This window comes from Genypterus blacodes, unplaced genomic scaffold, assembly GCF_046128005.1.
Source record: "Genypterus blacodes isolate CSIRO-AG114 ecotype Tasmania unplaced genomic scaffold, CSIRO-AGI_Gbla_v1 ptg000058l_1, whole genome shotgun sequence".
NCBI lineage: Eukaryota > Metazoa > Chordata > Actinopteri > Ophidiiformes > Ophidiidae > Genypterus > Genypterus blacodes.
The window spans coordinates 5,669,814-5,680,568 of NW_027466870.1; the positions used below are offsets into that span (position 1 = coordinate 5,669,814).

The 10,755-nt window shown below is 46.3% G+C and overlaps 1 protein-coding gene across 1 annotated transcript in view; it reads left to right on the forward strand.

Moving 5' to 3' along the window:
* cacna1ea (calcium channel, voltage-dependent, R type, alpha 1E subunit a) overlaps positions 1-10,755 on the forward strand; it is a 60,451-nt gene extending 49,696 nt beyond the window's left edge. The window contains exons 34-47 of the mRNA XM_076153320.1: positions 153-338; positions 504-595; positions 1,875-2,049; positions 2,146-2,273; positions 3,476-3,572; positions 4,773-4,878; positions 4,987-5,094; positions 5,199-5,299; positions 5,582-5,688; positions 5,836-6,001; positions 6,144-6,272; positions 6,526-6,676; positions 6,774-6,955; positions 7,112-10,755. Of these exons, the coding sequence (XP_076009435.1) occupies positions 153-338; positions 504-595; positions 1,875-2,049; positions 2,146-2,273; positions 3,476-3,572; positions 4,773-4,878; positions 4,987-5,094; positions 5,199-5,299; positions 5,582-5,688; positions 5,836-6,001; positions 6,144-6,272; positions 6,526-6,676; positions 6,774-6,955; positions 7,112-7,636 (2,253 nt within the window). The 3' untranslated portion in view covers positions 7,637-10,755. The remainder of the gene's footprint in view (positions 1-152; positions 339-503; positions 596-1,874; positions 2,050-2,145; positions 2,274-3,475; positions 3,573-4,772; positions 4,879-4,986; positions 5,095-5,198; positions 5,300-5,581; positions 5,689-5,835; positions 6,002-6,143; positions 6,273-6,525; positions 6,677-6,773; positions 6,956-7,111) is intronic.

Consider the following 10,755-nt stretch of genomic DNA (forward strand, 5'->3'; position numbering starts at 1 on the left):
GAGAGAGAGAGAGAGGGAGTGTGTTCTCAGTCTCTATCGGCTCCCTCAGTTGTCAGTGTTTATGTGAGCTTTAATATTGGATTTCTGTAACTATCAGCCTGACTGCTCTCTCCACTGTCGCCCCTCCCCTCTCTGCTCTCCCCCTCTGCCAGTTTGTTGACACATTCAACATGAGTTTTCTGAAGCTGTTCCGAGCGGCTCGTCTGATCAAACTGCTGAGACAAGGTTACACCATCCGGATTCTTCTGTGGACCTTCGTTCAGTCCTTTAAGGCCTTGCCCTACGTGTGTCTGCTCATTGCCATGCTCTTCTTCATCTACGCCATCATTGGCATGCAGGTCAGGAACAAGCAGAAACCTGATCAATGTCTGCATCTCCCAGGATAAAGTGTTCATATCTCACAGCACCACATGTAGCAGTTTGCTTGTATGATCTCTTCTCTGGAGGTGTTTGTATATCTGTGTCTGATGTTTTGATTTTGACACTTGTGGCTTATGAATCAGGTGTTTGGAAACATAAAGCTGAATGAGGAGACTCACATTAACCAACACAACAACTTCAAGAGCTTCTCTGGTGCTCTGATGCTGCTCTTCAGGTAGGAATGTGCAGAAACAAAATCATACACAACAACAGGCTCTGTGTTCTTTACATTCACTGGATTTCTTGTTCTGACAGAAAAATTGGAATAATTGTATTTCCCACTCACCATTTTTTTTTTTATATATTTTACATTTGTTCAGCAAACAGGGAAACATCAAATAAAGGTTTTGTTCTTTGTATGTGGTTACTAAGACAACTACAGTACATCCTGTAAGGAAACAAGAGGCTCACCCTCAATGCACATGATGCAAAAATTACTTACTTATAGCTGCACTGATAATGATCCAAACAAGCACTCCCCCTCCTTTTGCCGGTGATGAATTAGTGGAAATCAGTTTGTGAGAGAGAGAGAGAGAGAGAGAGAGAGAGAGAGGGCGTGTATGTGTGTATGTGGTTTCTTTTTTGTTTATAATTTCCTCCTTGAGCAAAGACAATCTAGGTCAGGTTTGTCCTGCCCTCTCATCAATCCCTGCAGTCTCCAATACCAAAATAGCACACACACACACGCACGCACGCACACACACACACACATACACACACACACACACACAAACACACACACACACGCTCCTGAAAGCCTTCACTCTTGTAATTATATTTGAAAAAGTCCTTATTTAGCATTTTGTACTTAAGGATGCTAGACTTATCATCGATGTAAAAATGCTCAAAAAGGAAAAACAACCAAATGTAAATCCAGTGAAGGGAAGCTGCAGCAGATGAACCAAATGATCCAATGTGATATTGAATACTTTGTTGCTCACATTTGCAGATGATCCATTTTGCATTTGGCTTGAATATGCTGGTGTAGCGACGGTGAAACACAGATCCAGCATTGATCCAAACCTCAGAATGATGTTGCTAGGTTACGTTGCTCACTAAGTACCCAGGGGGTCGTTCAATGTCAGGGGTGATAGATGCTGCAGCGTCCACTCAGCTCCTTACTGGATAACATTTAAGACACTTAACCTCTGGTGATGAGAGGGGAGAGGGGGGGTTCAAGTCCAGGGCAGGTTTTGTTCTTTCTCTAGTTCAAGTTCAAGTAAATTCTTGTGTCTGAACATTTCAGCGTTTGCATTAAAAGGACACATAAGCTGTTGGTCAGCGTCTGAGGTACAAGCTGTCTGTAAAGCAGGCGGTGAGAGTCGCCATGCTTTGATTACACATTCCATTTTGGCAGGACTGACTGTGAATAAACTGTGAGCTGTTTGGCCGCAGTCCCTAAGTCTCTCCTTCTCTTGGTGTTGTGTAATGTGCGTGTGTGTGTGTGTGTCCAGGAGCGCCACAGGGGAGTCGTGGCAGGAGATTATGCTGTCGTGTCTGGGGGGTCAGCAATGTGAGACGGACACCTCCCTCTCCCCTGCACTGCTCACGTCTGACCACGAGGGGGGCTGCGGCTCTGACTTTGCTTATTTCTACTTTGTCTCCTTCATCTTCTTCAGCTCCTTCTTGGTACGACAGGCAGACTAATGAACTCTAACTCCTTATTCAGACTAAAGCTGTCCATGTTAGTTAGTTGTGTCCTGGCTCTGATGTTTCCGTTCACAGATGCTGAACCTGTTTGTGGCTGTGATCATGGATAACTTTGAGTATCTGACCCGAGACTCCTCCATCCTGGGCCCCCACCACCTGGATGAGTTTGTCCGAATCTGGGGGGAGTATGACCGCGCTGCCTGGTCAGTGTCTTTATCCAAAATCCATCCATAGTGCAGTCGTGTACATACAAATGCTACTAAAGCGTTCAAAATACAGTCAATGCCTCATGTCCACTCACGAATGTAAAGTACAGTGTGTTCAGAACCTTCTTAAGCATGAAAATATTGTAAAACTATTCCTAGTAATATTTCTGTGACTGATATGATGTTTATATTTTGTCCTAAGATTGTTTAACCTGTTTGATAGCAGAGGACTGAGCCTCTGTTTTGGCTTCACTCTTCCTGGCTTTGGTCTCCACATCTGTAACTACACACAACTAAAGACATGTATGTTCTTTCCAGTGGTAGGGTCCACTATAAGGAGATGTACAAAGTTGTACGCACTATCTCGCCTCCCCTGGGCTTTGGAAAGAACTGCCCCCACAGGGTGGCATGCAAGGTTTGGTTCCCCCCATGTCAACAAACCCCCCCGCCCTCTCCCCCCCTCTGCGTCCTCAGTCTGGGATCCTTCCTGACCTCCTCTTGTCCCTCCTTCCCTCCCCATCACCAACTCTCACCACCCTGCTTGGCCTTAGAGGTGCTACTCAGACCTGCCTGGTTCAAAGGATGACCACAGTCCAGTCTCAGGGTACTAAGGCACAGGACGTCCCTGAAGCAGACAGCTTAATGCTTCAAAGCTCTTCATTTGATCCAGATCTCATGTTTGCTCTGGATGCAGGGACGCCTGTCTCTTTCTACCTTTTGGATCTGGTGTAAAGCCCTTTTCATAACCTTTGTCTCTCTCACTCTCTCACACACACACACACACACACACACAGTATCTACTGTGCACAAAGTACGTGTTTAATATTTGTACCAGATCCAGTGAGACTGTCGTCCCTTTGCCCATCCCGTCCAAAGTTCTCTCCTCTCCCAGATTTCTATGCCCTGTTGGCAGCATAGAAAGAATGCAGCCTGTGTTTTCTCTCCTTTATTCTCTCCTTTATAATGCCTGGAAATAATCCTTTCTTTTGTATCTTCTCCATTTCTGTTCCTCTCTTTGCCCCCCTCTGTGCACTTCCCCTCTTCCCTTCCTTTTGGAATGCACTCCCCCAACTCCCCCCTCATTGTTCAATCTCTCCTCCACCCTCCAACATCCCTCCCTCCCCTCCTCCTTCCCCCTCACCCTCTTCTTCTTTCATTTTCCCATCCTCATTTCCCCCCTGGCTACCTGGCGCCCCCAGTGGTCGTATCCATTACACTGACATGTATGAGATGTTGACCAACATGTCGCCACCTCTAGGCCTGGGCAAGAAATGTCCCTCCAAGGTGGCATATAAGGTAGACGAGACACTGGAGACTGACAGGCACTGCTTTCATAGTGTAACCAGCGAGGATCGGCGCTGCTAAGCCTCATTCTGTGTGTCATACATTGGATAAGCGCAGCATTTTTCTGTTGATTACACAATGGAGGATGGCTTGTTGACACAGTTTCATGTTCCAGTGTTTTCCATCGGCAGATAATGCTGGAATACTGATTTGCCTGTTTTGCTTTGCATCTTGGCAGAGAACTAAGACCTCATTATCTGCTTACTGTTATCTGATGGAAGCCTCATTGCTGGAATGTATTTTTCTGAGCTGGCTGATAGACCTCAGCCAGAGTTGTTACACATCCACATGCTTAGAGTTATCACCAGTAGACGTTTGCTCTGAAGCCTCCACGTCTTTCATACTCTCTTCTCTGTTTGGTACACACACTGTGTCTGTCTGCATGAGCCACAGCCCAGTGTTGCATCGCCGTGTGCTATGTTGTGTTTGTGTGTGTGTGTGTGCGTGTGTGATTGCAAGCATGTTCCACTGCAGATGAACGTTATTCTCTTACTGCACAATGTGAGTTTTTCCTTTACAAAACCTGAGGCCTCTTAGAGAACACATACCTCCACCAAGGCCCAGCAGTCCTCTGATTTCGCTTTTTTTCACCAATATTAAGCCAGATTTACACGATCATCACCCTGAAATCAGATCAATTTAAGACTTTGAACTGAAAGTGTACAGACTTATAAAGTGTATATTTGTGATTCTACTTCTATTCTGTAACCTCAGCATAAGGAAATAGGCAGGTGTACAGCATGTCCTTTTTAGTCCTCTGTACTCAGTATCTAATAAAGAAATAAATTAGTCCATTCAGTATTTGTATTCGCTATTTTCAAACTTAGAGATGTGAAATGATGGTAGAAATCTGGCTTTGTTTCTTTTGTGCAGAAGCCTTGAGTGTCTATGGAGCTCAGACCTTTGTTTAAAGTCAAAATAAATAAATAGCTCATCAACTTTTCCATTATTGTTTATTTCTTAATTAATCTATAATCACGCAAATGCAGAGTTCAATATCTCCAAAATAAAAGCTCTTATTTTGAAACCCAAAGCAGCCGTGTAGTTGTGTTTCCACTCTGGGCTCCTGTACTTTTGTGTGTGTCGTGTTTGAATGATTGTGTCTTGCTGTGCTGGTTGTGACTCATGTTCCTGCTCTCCTGCTGCCATCAGCGTCTCGTTCTGATGAACATGCCAGTGGACGAGGACATGTCCGTCCACTTCACCTCCACTCTCATGGCCCTCATCCGCACTGCGCTGGAGGTCAAGATCGCCAGAGGTCAGAGACACACAGTGACAGTAAAGGGCAACTGATTAAATGAACATCAGCCGTTAATCTGTATGAATCTGTGTGTGTGTGTGTGTTCATGTGTGTCTGTGTATGCAGGAGGGGAGGACCGAAATCAGATGGACCTGGACCTGCAGAAGGAGATCAGTGTCATCTGGCCTCATCTGTCTCAGAAAACACTGGACCTGCTGGTTCCTATTCACAAAGGTAACAACAGCATCACACCTGAGACTCATTCCTGTGTGGAGGTAAAGTACTGATTAGCAGTCATGAATCCTGTGTCTCGTCTGTTTCTGCTGCGTCCTTCCCAGCCAGTGACATGACCATCGGGAAGATCTATGCCGCCATGATGATCATGGACTACTACAAGCAGAGTAAAGCCAAGAAGCTCCGACAGCAGCTGGAGGAGCAGGTACGCCTCAGCGCCATGTATTCAAATGTTTTGACTCAAGTACGAACAGGTTTCATTTGTTTTCCCTCGCAACCACTGAGAATTGACCAACAGGTGGCGATCACTTAGGCCACAAATGTTCATCTAAAATCTGATTGCTTCATCTGTTTCTGTTCGACAAGCCGGCACAAATTCAAACCAAACATCTACAACAGCTTGAGCAAATGTGTGAAATACTGGGACACGTCTTCATTTCCTGTTTCCCCCTCGTCTCTCTCTCTCTCTCTCTCTCTCTCTCCACAGAAACATGCTCCCATGTTCCAGCGTATGGATGCTTCGTCTCTGCCTCAGGAGATCCTATGCAATGCCAACTCCTTGTCGTTCCTCCGGCACGGTGCTGGATCTGCTCTGTAAAGCTTCAATTTCTATGTCTCCTCACGTTGTTGCTTATGCTGGGCTTAGCTTTTTAAAGCAGATAAATCTACTGTATCATCACTTCATCAGATGCCTTCTCTCTCTGTGCGTGTGTGTGTGTGTGTGTGTGTGTGTGACCTCAGCACAAGAGGCGGCTTCGTGGCTCTCAGCCCCATCTCTCCCCAAGACATGTTCCTGCAACCTCTGGCTCACTCTATGGAGAAGGGGGAGGAGGGGGAGGAAGACTACCGCCCACCCTACCACCACTACCACCATCCTCATCATCACCACCACCATTTACACACACTGGTAATCACTTTGTCTGATCAAACCAAGATATGTCCACTGATGTTGTAGGAAGTCCATCTGTTGTCTGAAGCTGAGCTGAGGTCATAGTGAATAAGTGGATGTGACACACACACACACACACACTCCTTTCTCCTTGATGTAGATGCCAGACGTAGTGGAGTATAACCGAGCGATGCAGCAGGCCAGGCAGGACCCTGCAGCCCTGAAATCCCCCCAGAGGACTTCTTCTATCAGAGCCTCCTCTATGCCCAGACTGGCTGTGGACGCACAGGTGAGCAGGAACATCAACCTCAATGAACAAGGCCACAAAGTTATTTAGAATAGAAGATATATCAGCAACGCTCTCATTCCCCTTCCAGGCTTCACACTTGAACATCTCATTGAGGGTTTCTGATAAATGGCAATTATTCTCAATTTGCACTTTATTTAGAACAAATGTGTGCAAATTTGTGCACTTCTCTATGTGTGTGCGTGCATTTGCTATGTGTGTGTGTGTGCGTGTGTGTGTGTGTGTGTGTGTGTAGTCTGGGACGACAGCAGCAGACACTAAGCTAATGAAGCGCTCCTTCTCCACCATTGGAGACCAGTGTGTGAACGGCCTGTGGCAAGAGCAACACTCTCTGGAGAGGATCAGTCCTGACCGCACGTACCGGCCCCGACAGAGGAGCTACAGAGGTCAGTCGCCCGTGTCCCAGCTGTAAACACGGCATGGATAAATCAGGATTATTCTTAAGTTGTCCCTTTGTTGTGTGTCACATACTTTGACCCTCAGGCCCTAAAATCAATCACAGAGAAGTGGAAGCTCATGAGAGAGGGCGATCTAGGGAACGGCGCCATCTCCTGTCCCCCGATGTGTCCCGGTGTAACTCTGAGGAGCGCAGCGACGACCCTTCACGTGAGAGGAGACAGTCCCGGTCGCCCAGTGAAGGACGCGCCCATGCCTTACAGAGACAGGTGGGAGGGAGTGCACAAGGTCAAACGGAGGCTCAGGCAAACTCTTTTGAATGGGCTGCAAAGTGAATACAGCTGTAGGGGGATACAACACTACGATGCTGGCATAATGACGCCATACCTTTGCGTTACTGTGTGTAATGTCTGTATTCCTTGCAGGTCAACACATCAGGCAGCCCGGCCCATTCAGCCTCAGAGTCCAGTACTCCTCGCAACCGGCGTCAGCTACCCCAGACCCCCTCTCGCCCCCGGCCGTACATCTCCTACTCCCCCCTGGTCTGCCGAGCGCAAACTCCTGCCGCGCCGGCGACCTCCTCTGAGGAACAGACCCAGCCTCAAGATGGACCCGTGAGCCTGACAGAGACCTCGTGGAGGGCTGACATAGAGAGCGGAGTTCAGGCTTCAGGAGTGAGCCACCCTTCCCCTCACCGCTACATTTCAGAGCCCTACCTCCCTTTCCACGAGGACCTGCACAGCGGCGAGCCAGGCCAGGGGCAAGAGACTCTCACCTTCGAGACCGCCATCGCAACCAGTCTGGGACGGGCCAACGCCATCAGCTCCGCCCCTCAGCTCAGACACTCTTGGCAGGTTCCTAACGGGCATTTCCGAAAGCATTTGGGCGAGGCGAGTCCGGCGGGAGCCAGCGAGTTGCTAAGTGACACAGACGAGGATGACCACTGCTAGTGTCCAGAGAGGAAGAGAGGGAAGAGACGAATAGAATGATCAGTCACCTCAGAGCAGCTCCACGTGGGATCGGAGTCACCACATGGCTCTTCTTTCACTCTGACAAGCTGACGTTCTCAGTAGCAGTAGCATAACAGGCTGGCCTGACTGTCACCTGTGCTGTCTGTCTGGACGCTCGGTGTGCATCTTCACATTTGTGTCCCCGTGTGTGTGTGTGTGTGTGTGCTTTATGACGGGAGGAGCTGTGGGTGTGTGTGTGTGTGTGTGTGTGTGTGTGTGCTCTCAAGGGAGAACATTTGCCAAATCAAAAGAACAGCTGAGTCAGACTGTACTATAAGTAGCTCACTGCAGGCACACACGCCGGGTGCCAAGCCTGCCCACACAAGTTGGTGTTTTGGTTGTTTATTTGAACAAAATATGGTGAGAAAATGATTCAGGGTGGCAGCAGTTCTGCTCGTTAAATCCAAGAAACTGACTTAAGTGCATTTTGTGTAGGTGAAAGTAGAGGTAGCATGTAAAAATGTAATGCGATGAATGTATTTTAGATTTTGGATCAGGTGGTTTGAGAAGCCCTGTCAGTCTACAGTGCATAGGTGTTGGCGTAGCGAGGAAACAGGGATGGATTCTGACAGATTTAGCAAATATATAACTGACGACCAGCCATTCCAAACAGTTTACACTAAGAGAACCCACATGGCCATGGACATTAGACAGAATCAATCAGTAAATACTTAAGTATAGGCAAAGCTAAAAGTGGTCTTGTTATGTTCTGGCTGTCTGGTAGGGATCACAGAGTCTGCAAGTCCATGTCTAGATACTGGACCTCTTTGAAACCTTAAGAGCAACAAGGACTAGACTGGACATGTGGGGAGTCTCCAGATGGGCCCTGTGGTCCAGGTCCTCAAGGTCAGAGTTCAGACAGTCTGGGTGCTGAGGATGTTTGTTCTTTATGTTAGAGGATCTCTGTCCGTGTTGCCAGTTGTTGATGGTAGCAGTTTACCAAGTCCTTGAGTCGACTGAAGCCATTTTCTTAAGTGTACATAGAGCCGGGAATGTGTCTTCTTCTGAATGTGTCCTCGTGTGATGATGATGATGACGATAACGATGAAACATAAATGTCCTTTCTACATGTGATGCTAATGAGTTCAATAACATGGATGCTTTTATGAGAGAAGAATCATGTGCACAGCAGGTTGTGTGTACGAAACAGGTGAGGTTAACGGTTTGTTCCATATTTGTACATTTCCAACTGCATGAAGGTGATGACCATGGCAACGATGACAACGATGATGAAGAGGGTTTTTAATGTTCTTAAGCTGCCTGATTGTTCTGATTTCACTGTATCCATGTTGTTAAATAGGATTTCTTCACCTGTTCCACAATGAAGTAACTCCTCAGACACCAGGCAGAAAAGTGCTCTCGCCTGTCATTTTCAATACCAACGTTCACTTTCGATATCGCCAAACATTCCAGCTTTCCAAACAACTACTGCTGCCCGCAAAGAAGAGTTTATGTATATTTATATCATGTGCTATTGTGTTATTGTACAAGTTGAGTTTGACATGTTACTGAAATGTGAACATAGGACATCTGGAACAAGATCCCACAGGCCAGCAGAGGCGTGACACACACACACACACACACACACACACACACACGGTCTGTGGGAGTCCCAAACAGACTGGACTAAAACATTGTCTTTTAGTAGAAAAATATCCATTGGCGTGTGTGTGTGAGTTGGAGGCTTGGTTTATAGAGCATACAGGTTAGGATTAGGCTTTAGACTTTAGTTTCTTGGACTGTGCTTAACATATCACCTGAAGAAGAAAGTAAACCTGTTTCAGTTCAGTGGTTTCATATAATTCAAGGAATAACAATCGTCTGGTGTTTCTAGGTCCTAACATGATGTGACTCTGACCTTGAGTGACAAACAAGTGCAGCCTCACTTCTTCCATATGAATAACAGGGCAATTACAGGCAGCTTTGATCATCAAGTGCACATGATTAGTCAGCAAGTGTGTCCACCTCTACAAAGCTAGAATAATGGGGGGTTTGCTTGTCTGGAGTATTGAGGCCAACTAGGACAGACATCAGCACTGAGCTCAGAGAAGCAACTGTTCCTGCTTGAGCTATAAGCCATCTGTCTACAAAGATTATTCACAAATGGAATAAACTGTATCTTCAGTTTGCATGTTAAATCTTAGAAACAGACAAAAACATGGAAGCAAAGCCAGGAGTCAGACCCTGCTCTCCAAAAAGAACATGGCAGCATGGCGTACATCTGAACAAATCACTGGGTTTCTTACAAAAACCCAGAGGAGGAATGAGAGCAAAAGGAGACAAATGTTTGGCTCATGCAACAAGACCTCAACAAGAAAATGGAATCTGATTTGAGAAACCATTGAGAGGATATGGAACACCATTTACCTGTGTTAGACACTAAAATGTCATACTTCCTCCTTGGTTTTGCATGAATATGGCCATTTAATCTGTAGGTTCAGTCTATGTAACATTTAACATAACTCTCACCCAGGAAATGTATCAACTTTTTGCAGGCCTTTGAGATTCTCCCTGGTGCAGAGTGTGTAGGAAGGAGAGGAGGGAGTCATTTGAGTCTTCTCCAAGATCCCACGCACTTCTTCTTTACAATCTTATAGACTGCAGCTTTAAAAGAGCTGTGCATGACACAACGCCTTCTAACATCAATTCCTGAAAGCAGTGGTTGAAAGTGAGAGCCAAGAACTCATCCAGAATGATGAATTATTTAAAGTTATCGCTGAAAAAGTTGATTCAACAAACGATTGAAGACGCACTGAATTCTTCCCACGCAGCTTCTGCAGTCAGGTTTCTCTGCTCTCACGGTCACCTGATGTTAGATTGACCTCATTTCAGGACCTGCAAAAACAAAGATGATTACATTATGTTATTATATCCTGAAAAGTGAAACCATAGAACTGAAGCATTGGCGTGCTTTCTTCTCTTCATGTGACATGTGTGTGCGTTGCAGGCATCAGTCTGCACAGAACCGCCTAATCTGTGCCTGGGGAAACTTTACCAGTTTCCCGGTCGAGCCTGGATTTCTTAGAGAAGTAAATATGTAGTATAATCTGTACAAATAA